The sequence below is a fragment of the Catharus ustulatus genome, chromosome 21, assembly GCF_009819885.2.
Source record: "Catharus ustulatus isolate bCatUst1 chromosome 21, bCatUst1.pri.v2, whole genome shotgun sequence".
In the NCBI taxonomy this organism is placed as follows: domain Eukaryota; kingdom Metazoa; phylum Chordata; class Aves; order Passeriformes; family Turdidae; genus Catharus; species Catharus ustulatus.
In genome coordinates, this window is record NC_046241.1 from 8,351,179 (window position 1) to 8,373,073 (window position 21,895).

Sequence of the window (21,895 nt, forward strand, 5' to 3'; positions counted from 1 at the left end):
TATTAATTCAGAAATACTTCAAAAGAGGAATAAATTAAACAATAATTTATAATAAACCGATTGCAGGGCTGATGCTTTTACCCAAGCCAGGAGGGTCAATAAAACTGGATGTGTACAAAACCAAAGGAGGGAGGAAAAAAACAAGATTCCCCTTTGGTACCTTGGGAAAAATCCATTTCAGAGCCTTGTGTGTGTAAAACAAGCCGGAGTTTCTTCTTTGAGCTCCCAAACAAATTGAAATAATCCTCCATGGGCACAGCAGTTTTCCAGGTGAAGCTGAGCTGGTTTGTTGAACATTTTTGTGTGGAATGGGCTCTCACTGCTGGGTTCTGCTCTCTCCAATCTGTTTTAAGCCCTGGCAGCTCCAGCTGCCCCTGCCCAGGGTGGGTCAGGAGCTGCTCAGGGAGGTTTTGAACACTGAAATACCCACAGAGCCACGTGGGACTCTGCTCCTCCTCCTTCCTCTGAATTTGGGGATTTATTTTGCCCTGCAGTGATCCCTGCCAGGGGAAGGTGGTGCCTGTGGCAATCAAACCCTGCTGAGGTGCCAGGGGAGGAGGTGTTCCAGCCCTGCTGCTCCACTGATGCTCTTGGCCTCCTTGTGCTGCTCTCCATAAAGTCAAGAGGAGTTTGATGCTTTTTATAAATTCCTCAGCTCTTATGGCTGAGGATGGGATGATTCTGAAGCTGCTAAACCCCTCCTAGGAGGACTGGGACAACTTTCCCTTAAATATCTGCTGCTGGAAACACACACAGAAAGCTTTTTCCAGTTTGTTCTCAGCTTTTTGTCCCCACGGAGGCTCAGTCACAACGCTGAAAATTTCCTGGTTCCTGCTGAATTCTGTGATCCCAGAATTTGGAAAGCATCAGCTCATCCCCACACAGACCCCATGTCCTGCTCCACTCCCGAGGGTGAAGAAATCCTGGAGCAATCAAGGGGGAAAATCCTCTGCTAATTGTGGCCAAGGAATTTCTGTTGTGCTATTAATTAATCACCAAGAGATGATCTCTGGAGCAGGGGAGGTGATGCAGCACCACACACCAAAATATTCCATAATATTTATGAGGTGCTGGGTGAACCTGGGGTTTGGGAAGCATTCAGAGAGAAAAGGAGAGAACCTGAGTGTGGGGTGGGAGCTGTGTGTGGGAGCTGCAGGAGAGGATGCTCTGGGACAGAAGGACAGAAGGACAGAAGGACAGAAGGATTCTCACATCCTGAAATGCCTTTGGAGCTGAGCCTGGCAGGGGATGGAGCTCAGAGCCTTCCCAGGGACTGGGTTTGGGGTTTGGGGGGATTTGGGGATTTGGGATTCCCAGAGGATCAGGAGGGACACAGGGAGGGGGTTAAGGATGGGAAAATGGGGTTAAGGATGGGGTTAAGGATGGGAATTAAGGATGGGAATTAAAGATGGGAATTAAAGATGGGAATTAAAGATTGAGTTAAGTATGGGAATAAAGGATGGGAATTAAGGATGGAGTAAAGGATGGGAGTTAAGGACGGGGTAAAGAATGGGAAATAAGGATGGGAATTAAAGATGGGTTAAAGATGGGAACTAAGATGGGAATAAAGGATGGGAATAAAGGAAGGAAATTAAGGATGGGAATTAAAGATGGGAATTAAGGATGGGGTTAAAGACGGGAATTAAGATGGGAATAAAGGATGGGAATTAAGGATGGGTTAAGGATGGAGTAAAGGATGAAGTAAAGGATGGGGTAAAGGATGGGAATTAAGGATGGGAATAAAGGATGGGAATTAAGGATGGGTAAAGGATAGGAATTAAGGAAGGGTTAAAATGGGAATTAAGGAAGGGTTAAGGATGGCTTTAACCCCCTGCTCCCCGCGGGGTCCCCGCAGCCTCCCCCGCTCTCCCGCTCCTGCTTTTCCCCCTCTCCCTGTGCCGTGTTTAGTTAAATTTCCCCCGCCTTACTTGATGTCACATCCTGTTCCACAGCCATCCCCTGCTAGTAGCCAGCCCTACCAATTCCTTTCTTTTTCTTTTTTTTTTTTTTTTTTTTTTTTTTTTTTAAATCCCCTGTCCTCTCCCCATCACCCCCCTTTTCCAGGCAAACTTTTGGCAATAGCAGAGATAATCACTGCGTGCTCCGCTGAATTTCTCTTCGCAAATGTCTTTGGAGCAGGGGAGCCATTAAAAAAAAAAAAAAAAATTAAATAAATTACCAGACAGCCAGCACCGAGAGCAGAGGAGAGAAACTGGGATCCCAATAAATATGCAAAGTGAAGGCTCTGCTGAGCAGATTTCTGGCATCGCTTCCCGAGGGTGCTGAGAGCCACCCGCAAAACCAGGCTGGTTTTTTTTTTCCTTTTCGCTGATATTTTTTTTTTTCTCCATAGCGTTTCGTTGCTTTTTTTTTTTTTTAATTTTTTTTTTTTAATTTTTTTTGCACACAAATTAAAATATTAATAAGAATAAAGGAGTGAGGAGGCAGCGAGGCTCGGGGACGGCGCAGGGGAGGCTCTCCCGGCGGTGATCTGTATGCGAGCTGCCTAGGACGGGCTGCGAGAGATGCAACCGGCAAGCAAGCTGCTGACCCTCTGCTTCCTCATCCTGATGGGCACAGAACTCACCCAAGTAGGTCCAGCTCTTCCTTTCCTCCCCCTCCTCCTCTCCCTCTTCTCCCCAACGCCATTTTCTGCTGAAGCTCCGGAGCAGCGCTGAAATCCGCCGGGGATGCTGCACCTGCCCAGCATCTTCCCCCGGGCACACCTGGGCACAGCTGGGCACAGCTGGGCACAGCTGGAATGGGGGGTTCGGCCTGCGGGACCCCCGGGGTGGGTGGGGAACTTGGGGACACCTGTCCTGGTCACACCTGTGCTGTCCCGGGGTTGTCCCTGCTGGTCACCCCTCGTGTGCGGCTTTGGGGTGACATTTAAATGTCCCTTCATGTTTCAATCCGATTTATCCCCCTCTCTCCACTCCACCTGATTTTTAATTTTTTTTTTTTTTTTTTAATGCTCTGCTTTCCCATCCCAGCCCCTGTGCTGAGTGAGTGGTGGGGGGAGGAAAGGCGGCACCCAAAATCCATCTCCTGCAAGAATTAAAACTCCATTTGACTTCTTGAGGCTGGCTGGGGAGAGGCAGGCAGGGTGGATTGTCTTTTGTTGGTTTTTCTTTTTTTTTTTTTTTTCACCAGTCGCTGAGGAAAGGAAGAAAAAAAGTAATTGCAAGAGGATGCTCTAGATTGTGGGGTTAATTGTGGTGCTGCCTGGAAGCACAAAAAAAAATAAAAAAAGAAAGAAAAAGCAGCTATAAATAGGAGGGGAATGGAGGCTTCTTAGTGCAGGAGCAATTAGCAGCTGGGCTCTCATCCTGGCTGCTTTATGGAGATCATTTCTATCCTCTCTCCCTTTCCCCCAGTGACAAAGCTCTCGCTGTCACTGCCCTGCTGCCGAAGTTGGAGCCGCTGAAGCCTTTGGGAGCATTTCTGCTGCTCCCAGCAAGGAGAGCACGGAGAATGGCACAGAGAAACCGAGCAGAACAGAGGGGCAGGGTGGGGAGGGGAGCTGAGGAATCCATGCAGGGGCTGTGAGGATGAGGAGGGGCTGGGAGGAAGCAGGAGAAGCCCATTGTGTGTGAGGATGCTGAGGCCGCGCGCATGCGCCGCGCTGGACAAAGAGCCAGGACCACCAGCACGGCACATCCTGGCCACCAGGGCAGGGCTGCTGGTGGCCACAGTGCCAGGGCCATGCTGGGGATGTCACCTCAGTGCCCCTGCAGTGTCACACAGCACCTGGCTGCTGTCACCCCCTGCTCGGCCTTGTCAGCAGCGCTCAGCTCTGGGGGGTTCCGAGGGAAAACCGAGGGGAAAACGAAGGAAAAACAAAGGGAAAACAAAGAAAAATCCAAACTGCTGCCCTGCCTGCTGCTCCCTGCTCTCCTTGCTCCTTCGGGGGCTGCAGCACCTCAACTTTGGCACCAACTTTGGATGGGTGGGCAGAGCGCCCTGAGCCCCTGCTAAAGCCTGGCTTAGCTGAGCTGCCCTGCTGGGGCTGGAGTCCCTGTTAAAGCCTGGCTTAGCTGAGCCACCCTGCTGGGGCTGGAGCCCCTGCTAAAGCCTGGCTTAGCTGAGCCACCCTGCTGAGGCTGGAGTCCCTGCTAAACCTGGCTTAGCCGAGCCACCCTGCTGGGGCTGGAGACCTTGCTAAAGCCTGGCTTAGCTGAGCCATCCTGCTGGGGCTGCAGCCCTTGCTAAAGCCTGGCTTAGCTGAGCCACCCTGCTGAGGCTGGAGACCTTGCAAAAGCCTGGCTTAGCTGAGCTGCCCTGCTGGGGCTGCAGCCCTTGCTAAAGCCTGGCTTAGCTGAGCTGTCCAGCTGGGGCTGGAGCCCCTGCTAAAGCCTGGCTTAGCTGAGCCGCCCTGCTGGGGCCGGTTCCAGCTCTGCAGTGCCCACCTGGGCAGGTGGCCGTGCCCTGCCCTGGTGCCTGCTGGGCTCTGCTGGCACTGCAGAGTTCCCAGCTCCTCATTCCCATGGCACAGCTGCCAGATGGCATCCCCAAACTGAGCCCAGGCACCGCCCAGCTCTGTGTGCTCCGGGCTCAGCTCAGGGCTCAGCTCTGGGCTCAGCTCCGGGCTCAGCTCTGGGCTCAGCTCCGGGCTCAGCTCTGTGCCAGGCTCAGCCTGGGGAGCCCCTCCCGTGCCCACAGACAGCCCAGATGCCCGGGGAGGCTCAGGTGCAGAGGGTGCTGGTTTGAGCAGCGTTCCCTGCTGGTGCACAAGGTGCTGCTGTCCCCTCCTGTCCCCTCCTGTCCCCTCCTGCAGTGACAGCCAGGCCAGCTCGCAGGGAAGGAGGGCTGGGGGCAGAGCTGGCTCTGAAATGGGGCTGGGGGTGAGCAGGGGGCTGTGCTTGCTCTGGGGGAGCAAAGGGAGGGCTCTGCCAGGTGTGGGTGCTGCAGCATCCTGGGGTACCCCAGGGCTGGGGGAGCTGGCTGAGACAAAGGGGGAGCTGCCCCAAACCCCCCAAACCCCCCAAACCCCCCCAGATCTCTGTGCTGTCCCCCCATGGGCAGGGCTGGGGGGTGCCAGGAGCCCACTCCAGGCTCTGGGATTTCTCCTCCCTGGGTTTCTTTGTGCCCTGCACGGGTCAGAGCCAAACCCTGCCATGCTCTGCTTTTGGCTGGGTGCAGGGGCAGGATTTGGGGTGCTGGGATGGGGGCTGAGGGGCTCTGGGCACCCTGGGGTGCCTGGCTGGGCACTCAGTGAGGGGCTCCTGTCCCTGTCCTGGCTCTGGGGACACCCAGGGCAGCAGAGCCCAATTCTGCTCTGGGGGATCCTGCCTGCCCTGTGCTGCCAGGAGGGCAGAATTTGGGGCAGCCAGGGCTGTCAGCAGAGAGGGCTGCTGTCTGTCTGTCTGTCTCTCTGTCTGTATGTCTGTCTGTCTGACCTGGCCTTTTCCTGGGACATTTCAGTGAAAACCTCCTCAGAGTTTCCTCAGGAGCTCAGGTGCTCACACATCCATCTCCTCAGTCATTTTGGGAACCTCACAGACAGGTCTGAAACATTCAGGGCTTCTGCAAGAGGGGTAAAAAAAAAAACCACCCTAAAATATTAATTATATTAATTCCCCCATTGATTTTCCCACAAGAACCTGTTAGCAGGGGAAGGGAGAGCCCTGCCAGGGCTCAGTGATGCTGAGTTCTTCCCTTGAAGAACTCCCCAGTGCCCAGTTGGGTGCCCAGGCTCTTCTTCCTCCCCCTGCCATGTGAAAAGGGGGCAGGATCAAGCTGCAAATCTGCAGCCTGGAACGGGAGGCAGCTGTCTCATAAACCAATTTGTGTCTGGTCTGGCTAACTTCAGCTCCAACCAATAAAAGAGAGAGGTAATTTCCAGCCCTGGCTTGTATTTATTGCTCCAGTTATCAGTCCTTGTAATCAGTATTAGCACCATACGTAATACAAAGCTAATTACTATCAGAGGGAATTAAACAGAGGAGCTGGCAGAGGGGGAAAATCCTTCTGGAGCTGGGAGGGGGAATTGTCACCTTTGCTCTGCTCTGGTGGAGCTGCCAGCAAAGCTGGGACACCCCAGGAGTGCCCACCTGGGATTTTGGGGGTACCTGAGAGGGTGGCTCAGAAACAGAGACTCAGAGATGTGCCTTGGGGCCAGCAAAGCCCAAATGTGGGCCAAGAGCAGCTGGAAATCCTGATTTTCCTGCTTTTGTGGATTGTGGCTGATGGTTGTTACTGCTGTCCTGGAGCTGAGCCCTGCTCCCAGCCCCACTTCAGTGACAGTCCTGAGCCCTTTTCTGCTCAGAGCCCTTTTCCCTGCTCAGGAACCTTTTTCCCTGCTCAAGGATCCATTTTCCCTGCTCAAGACCCAGTTTTCCTGCCCAGGCACCCTTTTACCCTGTTCAGGATCCCTTTTTCCCTGCTCAGAACCATTTTTCCCTGCTCAAGACCCCCTTTTTCCCTGCTTAGGGACCCCTTTTTCCCTGCTCCAAACCCTTTTTCCCTGCTCAGGATCCTTTTTCCCTACACAGGAACCTTTTTCCCTGCTCAGGGTCTCCTTTTCTCTGCTCAGGATCTTTATCCCTGCTCAGGGATCCCAATTTCTCTGCTCAGAGACCCTTTTTCCTTGCCCAGAACCCTTTTCCCCTGCTCATGACCCTTTTTCCCTACACAACACCCCCTTTTTCCCTACTCAGGACCCTTTTTTCCTGCTCAGAACCCCTTATCCCTGCCCAGGGACCCCTTTTTCCCTACTCAGGATCCCTTTTTCTCTGCCCAGTGACCCTTTTTCCCTGCTCTGGGTCCCCTTTTCCCTGTTCAGGATCCTTTTTTCCCTGCTCAGAGACACTTTTACCATGCCCAGGGACCCCTTTTTCCCTGCTCAGAACCCTTTTTCCCCTACTCTGGGTCCCCTTTTCCCTGCTCATGTCTCTTTTTCCCTGCCCAAGGACCCTTTTTCCCTGCTCTGGGTCCCCTTTTCCCTGCTCAGGACCCTTTTTCCCTGCCCAGGGACCATTTCTCCCTGGTCTGGGTCCCCTTTTTCTCTGCTCATGACTGTTTTTCCCTGCTCAGGACCCTCATCCTGTCCCAGCCCAACCTCCCTATGCTGGAAGGAAAACAGAGGGACAAACCCCAGCCTTTAACCCTGGGCCAGGAGCAGAGCTGTGCTTGCTGGAAAGCAGCACACACAGAGCTGGGAAATCACCCTGGCACTGGAGGTGTGTGCCTGACCCAAAAAAAAAAAATCCTCCTCCCCCTCAGAGCATCCAAAACCAGGAGCCTGGGCTGGTTTGAAGGGGCTCAGCTGGGAAATCCTGGGTTTAATGGCAAGAGCAGCTTTAGTTAAACTCAGCTTTAGGCACCTGAAGCCCTGTGGAGGGGATGTTTCCTTCCAGAGTTTTCTCCCAAATGAAAGGAGAGGTTTTTCATGCAGGACAGGCAGTGTCCAGAGCTGGGAGTTCCTGATCCCAAAATGTCCCTGGAGTCAGGCACGATTTTCACAGAGTTGTACCAGGAGCTGGCAGGGATCCCCTTCATCCTGGCCACCCTTTGAGGTCTCAAATTCCCACTTCCCTTCCTCCCTTCACTTTTATTTTCTGCCCATCCCTTCCTCCCCACGATGAGGGGTGCTGTGACAGCATCCATCCCCTGCAGTGAGGTTGGTGGCAAAAAAAGTGACAAAAAGCAGGCAAAAACCTGGGGATATTTGGAATTGTGACCAGAAGCTCAGTGCCATTCCTTGCTGAGGGGCAGCAGGAGGCTGAGCTGTGCCCAGAGGGGATGGGTACAGAGGGTTTGTTCCTCCAGGACAGGCTGCAGGGATTTTGGAATGAGGAATGCAAGGGAAAGGTGAAGGTTTATTGAGACAGGGATGAGAAATCTCCTGTCCAGGAGTGCAGGCCTGTCCCTCTGTGGCTCTGAAGTGCTGGCACAAAGCAGAGGGCACAGGGTGGGCTCAGAGCCCTGGGCTGGGCTGGGCTGGCATCTCTGTGTGCCCAGCATCCCTCTGTGCCCAGCATCTGTGTGTGCCCAGCATCACTGTGTGCCCAGCATCACTGTGTGTGCCCAGCATCTCTGTGTGCCCAGCACCTCTGTGTGTGCCCAGCATCACTGTGTGCCCAGCATCACTGTGTGTGCCCAGCATCTCTGTGTGCCCAGCACCTCTGTGTGTGCCCAGCATCACTGTGTGCCCAGCATCACTCTGTGCCCAGCATCTCTGTGTGCCCAACATCTCTGTGTGCCCAGCATCACTGTGTGCCCAGCATCACTGTGTGTGCCCAGCATCTCTGTGTGCCCAGCACCTCTGTGTGTGCCCAGCATCTCTGTGTGCCCAACATCTCTGTGTGCCCAGCATCTCTGTGTGCCCAGCATCTCTGTGTGCCCAGAATCTCTGTGTGCCCAGCATCACTCTGTGCCCAGCATCTCTGTGTGCTCAACATCTCTGTGTGCCCAGAATCTCTGTGTGCCCAGCATCCCTCTGTGTGCCCAGCATCACTGTGTGCCCACATCTCTGTGTGCCCAACATCACTCTGTGCCCAACATCACTGTGTGCCCGGCATCTCTGTGTGCCCAGCATCACTGTGTGTGCCCAGCACCTCTGTGTGTGCCCAGCACCTCTGTGTGCCCAGCATCTCTGTGTGCCCAGCATCACTGTGTGCCCAGAACCTCTGTGTGCCCAGCATCTCTGTGTGCCCAGCACCTCTGTGTGCCCACATCACTCTGTGCCCAGCATTTCTGTGTGCCCAACATCTCTGTGTGCCCAGCATCACTGTGTGCCCAGCATCTCTGTGTGCCCACATCTCTGTGTGCCCAGCATCACTCTGTGCCCAGCATCACTCTGTGCCCAGCATCACTGTGTGCCCAGCATCACTGTGTGCCCAGCATCTCTGTGTGCCCAGCATTTCTGTGTGCCCACATCTCTGTGTGCCCAGCATCACTGTGTGTGCCCAGCATCTCTGTGTGCCAGCATCACTCTGTGCCCAGCATCACTCTGTGTGCCCAGCACCTCTGTGTGTGCCCAGCATCTCTGTGTGCCCAGCATCACTCTCTGCCCAGCATCTCTGTGTGCCCAACATCTCTGTGTGCCCAGCATCTCTGTGTGCCCAGCATCACTGTGTGCCCAGCATCACTGTGTGCCCAGCACCTCTGTGTGCCCAGCATCACTGTGTGCCCAGCATCATTCTGTGCCCAGCATCACTCTGTGTGCCCAGCACCTCTGTGTGCCCAGCATCACTCTGTGCCCAGCATCACTCTGTGTGCCCAGCACCTCTGTGTGTGCCCAGCATCTCTGTGTGCCCAGCATCACTCTCTGCCCAGCATCTCTGTGTGCCCAGCATCTCTGTGTGCCCAGCATCACTCTCTGCCCAGCATCTCTGTGTGCCCAACTTCTCTGTGTGCCCAGCATCACTGTGTGCCCAACATCTCTGTGTGCCCAGCATCTCTGTGTGTCCAGCATCACTGTGTGCCCAGCATCTCTGTGTGTCCAGCATCACTCTGTGCCCAGCATCTCTGTGTGCCCAGCATCACTCTGTGCCCAGCATCACTCTGTGCCCAGCATCACTGTGTGCCCAGCATCTCTGTGTGCCCACATCTCTGTGTGCCCAGCACCTCTGTGTGCCCAGCACCTCTGTGTGCCCAGCATCACTCTGTGTGCCCAGCACCTCTGTGTGCCCAACATCTCTGTGTGCCCAGCACCTCTGTGTGCCCAGCATCACTCTGTGCCCAGCATCACTCTGTGTGCCCAGCATCACTGTGTGCCCAGCATCACTCAGCAGCTGGGACTCAGCCCCCCAGCCTGTTGTTTGGGGTTTTTTGGGGTTCTCTCCCCACCACAGCTCTCCTTTGGGGCAGCCTGGCATCAGTCAGGGATGCAGGAGGGATGGGGATGGAGCAAAGCCTCAAAGGGAGGGTCCAGAGTCACTTCTCCAGCTGCAGGAGGGAGGGAAAATTCAGCCCAAGGTTTTAGGGAGGATCCCTGAAATTCCCCAGGCAGAGAGGACAGACCCCAAAGTGTCCAGCCCATCCCACAGATGGCCAGGATGGAGAGGAGCTGGAGAGAGCAGGATTTGGGCTGTCCCACACCCCACACCCCACACCCAACCCTTCGAGTGCCCAAATTCCGGAGCTGCCAGCCCTGGGGTGTCCCCGAGGTGTCCCCACTGTCAAACCCAGCTCCCACCACGCAGCCAGGAGGAAATCCCTGCTTGGGATCCCCGGACATCATCCCCAGCAAAATTTGGGAGCAGGAGGGATTCGGGCACCTCTTCTCTGAGGCAGCCAGGAGAGGGAGACAGTGACCGCAGTGTCCCCACGCTGCCACCCGCGAATTGTCCCCGTCCACGCCTTGACCCTCGCAGGGCTCCTTCAGGCACAGGGATCTGCGTTATCCCTTCCAGCAGAGCAATTTCCCACCCAGCAGCTCTTTGGGAAGACCCCGAACTCTGCTTTTATCTCCCTTTCTGTGCTAGGAATATCTGAATTAAAAAAAAATAATTAAATTAAATTTAAAAAAGGAGGGGGATCTTTCGTTCCTTGAGCAGGAAAAGTTGTTTTTCAAGGACCAGGATCCAGCTGTGCTCTGGATCCAGATGTGGAAATGGAAAAGTTGTTTTTCAAGGAGCAGGATCCAGCTGTGCTCTGGATCCAGATGTGGTGATGGGAAAGTTGTTTTTTAAGGACCAGGATCCAGCTGTGGTGATGGAAAAGTTGGTTTTAAGAACCAGGATCCAGCTGTGCTCTGGATCCAGATGTGGAAATGGAAAAATTGATTTTTAAGGAGCAGGATCCAGCTGTGCTCTTTCAGCCCCATCAGGAAATGCCACCAGAGTTTCTCCCTTACTGGTTTCGTGCTGGTTTCTGTGCTGTGCTCCAGCAGGAGGAAAGGCAGGTGTCCCACATGAAATTCATTGGATTTTTGGTCGGTTCATTCATTTTTTAACCACTCTGAGCTTTTAAACCAGACAGACGCTGAGGGTGAGGCAGAGTTTGTGTGCTGGCACGTCACCTGTGTCAGGCACCGAGTGACAAAAGTCATTGTGCTGCTCCATGAGCCTCATCCCACACCAGGAACCCCCAATTCCCCCCTCTGCACTGCCCTGCAGCCCCAAAAAAGGGAAAGAGCAGCTCCTGGGAGCCCCTTTTTTCCATCAGATCTCTGCTTTGGGGCAGCTGAGATGGATTCAGCTTCCATGGTCATGCCTTGTGACCCCTCCTGGCAGGTTATTAATGATTAAGAATTTTCTAAAAAGGTCTGGAAGAACATTTTGATGTCCCTTCCTTAACTCCCTTAATCCTGGCAGCAACAAAAAAAACGGAAAAAAAAGCAAAAAGAAAAAAATTGCCCCAAAGTGCTGCTTTTGATTGTTGAAAGCAGGAGAAAAGAAAGAAAATCCCCCAGGATTTCTCTTTCCCCCCACTATTACAGGTACAGCTCCTCTTCCAGCTGACATGAAGGGATTTTCTGCAGGGAAAGAGAACAGCTCTGCCCCCTGCCCCTGCACAAACCCTGGGGAAGGTTCCAGAATGGACCCCCCTCAGCAGGGACCTGTGGCTGCTGCTCCCCTCTCTGTGCTTTGTGTCTGGGGGAGCTTTCATCATGGCAAAGGGAATATGAATAATCATGGGAGGGAAGAGGGATGAAATCACCTGCATGCACCGCTGGGAAATGAGGTTTGGGCTCAGGTGGGATCCAGGGCAAGGCACAGGAGGGATTTTTTTATCCCACCAAATCCAGAACAAGGCACAGGAGAGATTCTTATTTAAATACTGAAGTATCCATTCTCATGTATTGTCTGGAGCAGACAAATATGAGGGATAAAGTGCACTGACAAACTCCATTCCCAAATGAACCCTGGGGGTGTTTGATGTGATGGGAAACCAGAGAAGCACTCAAGGCCTGGGCTGCCACACTGCTGAGCACAGCAGAAGCACCTGGGGGAGCAGGGAGCTGGGATTGCTCCAAAAAGGGGGAAAACATCCCAGGTTTTTGTGTTCCTGACCCCACAGACACCCCCCTGCAGCTTTGCTGGGAAGGGATGTGGGTGCCAGGGCTGGCAGGAGCTGATTGCAGGCAGTGGGGGCAGTTTATGTAATCCCAAAGCTGGGCAAAGTGTGGGATTTGAGGGCAGCAGGGCTCCCTTCCTGATTCTGGGCACGATGGAAGCGGGGGAAGGGGAAGGGATGGGATCCCAGCCTGACCCACAGCAGCTGGCAGTGCCCTGGGTTTGTCACAGGGACAGGATCCCACCTGGCAGCAGCACTCCTGCTCCAACTCCATTCCTCCACCTGCTGGAACTGCTCAATGTGCTTCATTTCAGAGAATTCCCTGCAGGAACTGCTCCTCTGGGCTGCGCTGGTGCTGCTCCCTGTGCCAGCCTGGCTGTGCTGGGATGATCCCACACCCCCAGTGAGCTGGGACAAGGTCCTGGTGAGGTGGGACAAGGTCCTGGTGAGGAGGGACAAGGTCCTGGTGAGGTGGGACAAGGTCCTGGTGAGTTGGGACAAGGTCCTGGTGAGGTGGGACAGTGTCATGGTGAGCTGGGACAGGCCAGCTCATCAGATTTTGCATTTTGGGGCTTCCTGCTGGGCTGTGCTGTGCACATCAGCTGGGTGCTGGACGTGATGAGGCACCGGTGGGTGAAGGTTTTGGGGCACCAAAACCCCCCAAGAATCCAGAGCATTGGAGCAGCAGCTCTGGAGGGGTCAGGTTGGGCTGGGCTGGTTCCAGTGGGAATGTGGTGGCTCCCAGGGCCAGGCCATGGAGCAGTCGAGCTCTCCTGCACCCATGACAAGGTTGGGGCTGTGCCACAGGGCAGGGGATGGCACTGCTGTCCCCTGCAGAGGGACAGGGGCTCATTTCTCCTTGGTGTGCACAGGGCTCTCTTAGGGATGGGTGCAGGAGCTGTGGAGTTCTGCTGGTCACAGATTTCGGTTCTGCAAACGGCTTGGGGACACCTGAGTGGTGACCAAGCCCAGGGGACATTCCAGGCTGGCTGTGCGTGCCCTTTGCATCCCCGGGCAGGGAATTCCTGCGCTGGGAGCGGGGTGGGAGCAGGGCCGGGGCAGCGAGGTTGGCTCTGTCCCTGCTGAGGAGCTGCTGCGCGGGCAGGACGTGGCGAGGGGACAGTGGGGGTGTGGGGGACATCGGACAGACCTGGCGACCACAGGGGACACTCAGGGGTCCCGCCGGTCTGTGCGGGAGAGGTGCGGTGAGCTGCCCCGGTTCCTTGGTCCGGCACGGCCGCTGTGTCCCCGCTCTGTACCGGGTCTATCCCGGGTCTGTCCCGGGTCTATCCTCGCTGTGTCCCCGCTCTGTACCGGGTCTATCCCGGGTCAGTCCCCGCTCTGTACCGGGTCTATCCCGGGTCTATCCCGAGTCTATCCCGGGTCTGTCCTCGCTCTGTACCGGGTCTATCCCGGGTCTGTCCCCGCTCTGTACCGGGTCTATCCGGGGTCTATCCCGGGTCTGTCCCCGCTCTGTACCGGGTCTATCCGGGGTCTATCCCGGGTCTGTCCCCGCTCTGTACCGGATCTATCCCGGGTCTATCCCCGCTCTGTACCGGGTCTATCCCGGGTCTGTCCCGGGTCTGTCCCCGCTCTGTACCGAGTCTATCCCGGGTCTATCCCGGGTCTGTCCCCGCTCTGTACCGGGTCTATCCCGGGTCTGTCCCGGGTCTATCCCCGCTCTGTACCGGGTCTATCCCGGGTCTGTCCCCGCTCTGTACCGGGTCTATCCCGGGTCTATGCCCGCTCTGTCCCCGCTCTGTACCGGGTCTATCCCGGGTCTGTCCCGGGTCTGTCCCCGCTCTGTCCCCGCGGTCACCGAACGATCCCGGCCCGCAGCCGCCAGAGGGCGCCACAGCGCCGCAGCGGGGGAGCCGCGCCCCCAAAATCCTTCAACCCCTCCAAAATCCTTCAACTCCCCCAAATCCCTTCAACCCCCCCAAATCCTTCAAACCCCCCCAAAACCCTTCGACCCCCCCCGAAATCCTTCCAGCTCCCCGACCTCCTCCCCAAAATCCTTTCCAGCTCCCCAAAATTCCTTCCACTTTCTCCCCAATTTTCCGCTCTCCTCATTCCTCTCCCCCGCCCAATTTATCTCCTCAAATCTTCTTCCCCGTCCCCAAACCTTTCTCTCCCTTCCTCACTCCTGTTTGCCTCTGCTCAATCTCTGCCCCTCTCCCCAATTCTTTCCTTTCTCCCCAAACCTTTTCTCTCTTTTACCTCTCCTCAACCCTCTTCTCCAGAAACCTTTTTTCCCCAATTCTTTCACATCTCTCCAAACCTTTTCTCCTCAAATCTTTTCTTCCCAAACCTTTTCTCCTTAAATCTTTTCTCCCCAAATCTTTTCTCCCCAAACCTTTTCTCCCCAAATCTTTTCTCCCCAAATCTTTTCTCCCCAAACCTTTTCTCCCCAAACCTTTTCTCCCCAAACCTTTTCTCCCCAAATCTTTCACATCTCTCCAAACCTTTTCTCCCCAAACCTTTTCTCCTCAAATCTTTTCTCCCCAAATATTTTCTCCCCAAATCTTTTCTCCCCAAACCTTTTCTCCCCAAATCTTTTCTCCCCAAACCTTTTCTCCCCAAATCTTTTCTCCCCAAATCTTTTCTCCCCAAACCTTTTCTCCCCAATTCTTTTCTCCCCAATTCTTTTCTCCCCAAATCTTTTCTTCCCATATTTTTTATCTCTCCTTCCTTCCACTTCCCTGTCCCCAGATCTTTTCTCCCCATAATTTTTTCTTCTCTCCTTCCCTTCGCTCCTCCTTCCCAAGATCTTTTACCCCGCAAGATCTCATATTTAGAGACCTTTCCTCTCCAAATCTTTTCTCCACCAATCTTTTCTCCCCGCATCCCTCCCTCCTTCCATCCCTCCCCTCCCCTTTCCCCAAACCACTCCTCCCTCTCTCCTCTCCCCAAACCTTTTCTCCCCTCCCTCCCCGCTCTCCCCCATCCCCAAACCTCCCTCCCCGCCCTCCGCTGTCCCCTCCCTCTCCCTCCCTCGCCCACCGCAGTGTCCCCGGCTGGGCTGGGCGCTCCCCGCCCCTCTCCGCTCCCTCCTCCTGCAGCCGCTCGCTCCGGCTGGGGCGCGCCCGGCGGCGGCCGAGGGACCAGCTCGGTTCGGTTCGGTTCGGGAACAGCGGCAGGGAGGCAGGGAGGAGGAAGAGGAGGAGGAGGAGGAGGAGGATGGGCCGGCGGCGAGCGGCGGCGGCGGCCGGGCGGCTGGCGCAGCCCGAACCCAGCGGCATGGAGCCCGGCGCCGGTGCAGAATGAAGGGTGCCTGCCGCCCCCCCCCGCAGACATGTCTGTGCCTTTACTCAAGATTGGAGTCGTCCTCAGCACCATGGCCATGATCACCAACTGGATGTCGCAGACGCTGCCCTCCCTCGTGGGGCTCAACACCACCAAACTCACGGCGGCCACGGGCGGCACCTTGGACCGCAGCACGGGAGTAAGTGCGGGGGGCGGCGGGGCGCGGGGAGGGCTGCCCGGAGCATCCCGGAGCATCCTGGAGATCCCCGCGTTCCCGAGCATCCCAGGCTCCTGGAGGATCTTCGCATCCCGGAGCATCCCAGGCTCCCGGAGCATCCCGGAGCATCTCAGGCTCCCGGAGCATCCCTGCATCCCCGCATCCCGGAGCATCCCGGAGCATCCCAGGCTCCCGGAGCATCCCAGGCTCTCAGAGCATCTCCGCATCCCGGAGCATTCCCGAACATCTCAAGCTCTCGGAGCATCCCCGCATCCCGGAGCATCCCAAGCTTCTGGAGCATTTCAAGCTCCCGGAGCATCCCCGCCGCCTCCCTGTCCCTCCCCGCCCGGGTGTCCCCCCTCTCCTCGCCCAGGTGTCCCCGTGGCCAGCAGGGTCCCCCCTGCGGGAGCAGGATCGCCGCCCCTCGGGGACATCGCGGGCAGTGTCCCCGCGGTGCTGCGGGTGAGGGGACAGGGGGTGCTGGCAGGAGCTGGCGGTGACGGCGCAGGGAGCGTCTCTCCCTCCTCTCCTCTGGTTCCATCCCTCGGTGATGCCTGGGGGCGCCCCGGGTGCCCCCCAGCAGCCAGAGGGATGCGAAGTTTCCCCGGTGGGCGCTCAGAAGCCGCGGGCAGAGCGGCTGCGAGTCCCGGGAGGTTCCTGCGCTCCCTCCCGATCCGTCCTGGCGCGGTGGAGATGCAGGGCAGGGACCGCGTGTGGGGCTGGGCATCCCTGTCCCTGCTCTGCTGGAGATCTGAGGCTGTGCCTGAGCTTCTGGGAAAGCTGGGGAATTCATTCCGGTCCGTCTGTCTGTCTGTCTGTGCTCTGAGCAGGGAAATTCGTGCTCCGTTCTCCCGCAGGCTGCGCGCTGCTGCCGGAGCTCCGCTGCTGCAGCTCCGCCGTTCCCAGAGCGTTCCGTGTAGCGCTTGTGCTGCTGGCTGAACGAAGCTGGGATTTATTTTATTTTTTTTCCGCGTTGTCAGGGTTTATGAGATCCATTTATTACTATTTTTTTTTCCCCGGTTGGTTTAGCCAGGGAATCCAATTGTGCCTCTGCCCGGGCTTGTCTGTCAACGTGGGCATTTGCAAGGTGATTTGTTCTGGAGTGAGGCGCTGGAAAAAACATTTCCACTTCTGCTTGGGGACACCTTCAAAGCGCTGCGAGGCTGGGTTGGGATTAAATAACGGATTGTGCCGTGAGATCAAAGGGAAATTAAGAGCGGAGAGGTTTGGGGAGCACGGGGGGAATGTGCTGTCCTGGCACTGCTGGAATTCTGCACAGGAACGGAGGGAAGTGCTTGTTCAGAGAGCTCCTCAAGCTCGGGGAAAAGGGGGAATTGTGGCTCAGAACAGGGGGGAAAAGGGGTGTCCGTGCACCCAGCAGAGCTGAGCAGGGCTCAGCCCTCAGCAGGACCCTCCCCGAGCTCGGGGACATCCCTGTCCCGTGTTGGGGACACTCCCAGTGCTGGGACAGCACAGCAGGGCACGGGGTCCCTGCCTCGATGGGCTCAGCGCTGCCCAGCACCCACAATTCTCACAATTCTCAAATTCTCACAATTCTCCAATTCTCACCATTCTCACCATTCTCACCATTCTCACAATTCTCCAATTCTCACCATTCTCACCATTCTCACAATTCTCACAATTCTCAAATTCTCACAATTCTCACAATTCTCAAATTCTCACAATTCTCAATTCCCCGTGTCCACGCTTTCCCACTCATGTTACCTTCACGTTTTCAGTTCTTGCTCTCCTTTTCAGACCCTTCTTTCCCTCGTCCCCAATCCATATTTTTACATTCCAAGTGCATTTTTTCCAGCTGGGCCCTCGGAGGAGCCTCCAGCCCAGCTCTGCCATCCTGTTCCTGCTCCCCTCCACCTCCCCCAGCCCTGCCAGCCTGCCCTGTTTAATTAACCCATCTTTCCCTGTTAATTAGGTGTTGCCTACCAACCCAGAGGAAAGCTGGCAGGTGTACAGCTCTGCCCAGGACAGCGAGGGACGTTGTATATGCACAGTGGTGGCACCTCAGCAGACGATGTGCTCGCGTGATGCCAGGACAAAGCAGCTGAGACAACTCCTAGAAAAGGTAAAGCTCGGCCCCTCCTGGCAAAAATGGTTTGGTTTGGTGGGGTAAAAACCTGAGCTGAGCCTTGCTTTCCAGGGAAGACCCTTGGGATGGCTTTTCTGTTGTCCCTGTGTGTGCAGCTGCAGGCAGGAGGAGAAATCTCTCAAGTGTTTTCTGAGAGGAAAGCCTGCCCTAAGCTCGAGGGAAAACTGCTCAAATATTGAACCATATCCCCCCAAATTTTTTTTTTTTAAATCCCCTTTTCTCATTGCGTTGGCACAAGCAGTTTCAAAGCAGGCTCAGCAACAGGAGAGGAGAGAGAATGAAAAGCCCAAAGCCAAGCTTTGCTAGGCAGGGTGGCATTAAAAAGGTCAAATAAAACCCTGCAAGCTGTCACCAGCAGGTAGCACAGAGATGACACTAAGTGCTTTTCTTCCCAACGTTGACATCCTCTTGATTAGTTTTTAATAGTGTGCTGTCCAAAAAGATCAAAAAATCTCATTAGGGAAGCATCCCCAATAACAAGAAAATTTCCAGATAATAGATTTCAGTGCAGAAATGCTGTTTCATGTGAAATTGTGCTCTTCTCTTGCAAATATGAGCTGGCTCCTGTGCTGGATATATAATTAAAGCCCATCCCCTAATGCTATATTGGCCTGTGCCGTGCATGACAAAAGAATTTTCATCTTGCTGCTTTGGGGAAAGCTGCTGTATTAATTCCCTCTAACAATATTAAACCTGCACTTAACTGATTTCCCCATGTGCTGAGGACAATAAAGCCAGCCAGGAAACATCCAGCCCTAAAACAATTCTTTGGGTTGTCAGAAGCTGCTAAAAATAATCCCAACTCCAGCTTTTCTTTCTGGCAGCAATAACACCCTGGGTGCATTTGCTCCTGGGAGGCAGCAGGATTTATGAACAGCTCAGAGGTGATGCCACAACTCTTGATCCACTCTAAACAACCAGGATTTGACCCAATGCCCTGTGCTGAGGGGCAGGAGTTGGGAATGGGAGAGCTGGGAGAACAGCAGGAGGGTGGAAATGCTCAGTGGGGTTTTTTTTTAATGCAGCTCTCTGGCTGCCAATGGGTGAAAAGTGAGGGAGGAGCAGGATTTCTGGGCATGTGGTGTGGGATATGTTACCTGCCTGCTAATCTGGCTGCATCTCACTCCCACGCTAACCTAGATGAAAAACCCCAAAATAAGGAATAGGCTCTGAGTGCCAGACAGCTGATCCTGATGGAGGCTGAACTGATCATCCCTGGAGGTGAAAACAACAGCAGAGCAGAGCTTCCAGCTTCCCAGCAAGGATTTCAATCCTGGAAAATCCTTCCCTCAGCTGGCATTCTAACCCTGGCTTTGTGATGGGGAAAAAATTGCAGCTCCTGCTTTTTGCCTGGCAGCAATGTGTCAAGGAGGGAACTGTGCTTGGATTTTCCAACCTTTGGAATGATGAGGTGTTGCAAGGCTGCTGCATTTGTGTGCACACAAAGCAGTTTCAGCATGTCCAGGGGAAGTCTCCATGCAGAATCTTTTGGAGTTTTGAGGTTCAGAGCTGCTGGAAGCTCAGTGTGTGAGCGTGAGGATCTGTAGGAACTGGCTGGAATTGAGTGCTGGGCGCCCTGGCAGGTGAAGGAGGGGAGGGCAGGGCTGCACAGAGTGTTCAGGCCAGGCTGTGACACTCGAGGTGTCTGAGCTCATCCTTGGCTGGGCTGCACCGAGTCCTTCCTTACGTGTGGCAGGTGCTGAGTCCAGAGCTTGGACTGTGCCCAAACCCAGGCATCACTTCAGCCCTGCTCGTCATCAGATTGGGTTTGATCTCCAGACAGAGTTTTATTTATTTGTTTATTTGTTCTGGCCCTGTTATCAGGGACAACTTCCTCCTCTGGTGGTGAAACCATTTCTGGTTTCCTGCCAATCCTTCCTCTCAGCCAGTGCTGATTTCCAGATTTAATTTTTTTTTTTTTTTTGCTCTGATGGTCACTCCCAGGTGTGTCTAGGGGGACATCTCAGACATCAGTCCCTCCTGCACTTCTCTGATGAACTTTTCACATCCTGAACCATCAGCTGAGTCCATTCCTCTGCTGGTTTTTCCCCTAGACCTTGAAAATCTCCCTCGAGATTCCTCTTGCTGTTGCTGCATCACTTTGTGCAGCTCCCCAAGGTTCATCCCAGCTCAAACCCCAAAGCTCAGCTTTGGAGCTGGCAGGAGAGGCTGATCCAAAGGAAATCTTGAGCAGGGTTTAAACCACAGATTTGACCTTACAAACCTCACTGAGGTCACCAGGCCAGCATTGACTCCCTGCTCCTCTGCTTTAATTGTGAATCACCTCATCAAACAGGATGACAAGAGCAGCACTGCAAGCTTCATTTGTATTAATTTCCTATTTCCACTGCTAAAAATAACTCTTTTCCCCCAGACAGCCACAGGTACCTGTCTCACATTATCTCAGTGAAAATGAGGTTTCAGGCTGAGAGAGGAGGCAGAAAAAGCATTTCCAGGCGATGTTTGCGGGCTGCAGCTGATGGATGGAGCTGAGGGAATTTAAGAGGCACTATCCTTGGGCCTGAGTTCATTAGAGCACTTCTGTACATGCTTCAGCCTGAGCTCCAACAGGCTCATTGAAACCTAATCATGTGCCAAAGCACTTTGCTGGATCAAGGGCATAATATGCTAATGAGGGAACCATCATCTCCTCAGCTGCTGGAGCTCAGGGCTGTCAGGGATCTCACACATTCCCTGCCAATCTGGCCTGCATCTTGCCTGATGGAAACCAGCACGGGCAGCAAATCCCCACTGTGGGCTGGTAAAAGCCACCCCAGGACAGCAGAGCAGCTGATGTGAGGCAGAGGCAGGTGATGATTCTGCTCTGCCCCAGGGAGGAGCAGGAGCATTGCAGAGGTGTTTGAGGGCAGGGAGATGCTCTGAGAGCTGAGAAACAGCCTGAGGAGCCCCCTAAAACTCCACTCAGCAGACTCAGATTTTGGTCTGGCACTACAGAAATGCTCTTTGCTGATTGTTTGGGGGTTAGGCACTGGTGGAATAAATGGGATTAATTTTGCATGAGCCCGACGAGTCATCCCTGCCTGCTCCTTGGAACAATCCTGCAGCTCGAAGGACAGGCTGGATAACTGCAATAAAAGTCTCTTGGCAGCCCAGTCACGCTTGTCTAAGGCTTCCCTTCTCCTGCCTCAGGGCACAGAGAGGTTTTCAAACTCCTCCAGGTGAATTAACACCCCCTGAGAGCTCACATTCCCTGCGGGAGGCACAGCTTCATGGCAGCTGACCTGGCTGAGCTCAGCTTTGCTCTTTTCTCCTCCAAACCTTGTTCTGCACATCCCTGCTCCTCACACCTCCCTCAGCAGGTCCTGGCAGGGCTCAGGCTGGTGCTGCTTCATCTCTGAGGCTCAAACAGCTTCACCTTTGCTGAGGAACATTGTGCAGAACACCCCAAAGCCTGCTGGCCTTTGCCAGACAGGTCACCCACACATTTTCAGCAGATCCCTGCAGTAGTTTCAGTGTCACCCTGCATGAGCAGCTTTGGGGTGGTTTTTCCAAGCTGGAGCTCCCAGAGTTGGCATTTGCTGGCACAGGTGTCCTGCCATGCCCTCCAGGTAAGTCACAGTGGGATTTGCCAGAGGAAAGGTGGCACTTGCACCACTCCTTCCTTCCTTTTCCCTTTTCCTTTTTCCCTTTTCCTTTTTTTCCCTTTTCCTTTTTTCCTTTTCCTTTTTTCCTTTTCCTTTTTTCCTTTTCCTTTTTTCCTTTTCCTTTTTTCCTTTTCCTTTTTTCCTTTTCCTTTTTTTTCCTTTTCCTTTTTTTCCTTTTCCTTTTTTCCTTTTCCTTTTTCCTTTTCTTTTTTCTTTTTCCTTTTCTCCTTTTCCTTTTCCCTTTCCTTTTCCTTATCCCTTTTCCTTATCCCTTTTCCTTATCCCTTTTCCTTATCCCTTTTCCCTTTCCCTTTTCCCTTTCCCTTTTCCCTTTCCCTTTTCCCTTTCCCTTTTCCCTTTCCCTTTTCCCTTTCCCTTTTCCCTTTCCCTTTTCCCTTTCCCTTTTCCCTTTCCCTTTTCCCTTTCCCTTTTCCCTTTCCCTTTTCCCTTTTCCCTTTCCCTTTTCCCTTTCCCTTTTCCCTTTCCCTTTTCCCTTTCCCTTTTCCCTTTCCCTTTTCCCTTTCCCTTTTCCCTTTCCCTTTTCCCTTTCCCTTTTTCCCTTTCCCTTTTCCCTTTCCCTTTTCCCTTTCCCTTTTCCCTTTCCCTTTTCCCTTTCCCTTTTCCCTTTCCCTTTTCCCTTTTCCCTTTCCCTTTCCCTTTTCCCTTTCCCTTTCCCAGCCTGGCAGTGGTGAGGAGGCAGCCAGGAGGGGATGTGACACTTGGGGACAGAGCTGGCTGCTGCTCAGGCTTGGCTCT

The 21,895-nt window shown here is 54.4% G+C and overlaps 1 protein-coding gene across 3 annotated transcripts in view; it reads left to right on the top strand.

Moving 5' to 3' along the window:
* The first annotated feature begins 1,935 nt into the window (after positions 1-1,935).
* Positions 1,936-21,895, top strand: part of OLFM1 (olfactomedin 1) — a 36,428-nt gene continuing 16,468 nt past the window's right edge. For 2 of the 3 annotated variants that reach the window (XM_033077377.1, XM_033077378.1), the window contains exons 1-2: positions 1,936-2,591; positions 17,361-17,510. In XM_033077377.1, coding sequence (XP_032933268.1) covers positions 2,526-2,591; positions 17,361-17,510 — 216 coding nt within the window. In that variant the 5' untranslated portion in view covers positions 1,936-2,525. Of the gene's footprint in view, positions 2,592-14,947; positions 15,410-17,360; positions 17,511-21,895 lie in introns of those variants that run through there. The other variant, XM_033077376.2, reaches the window with a different exon arrangement.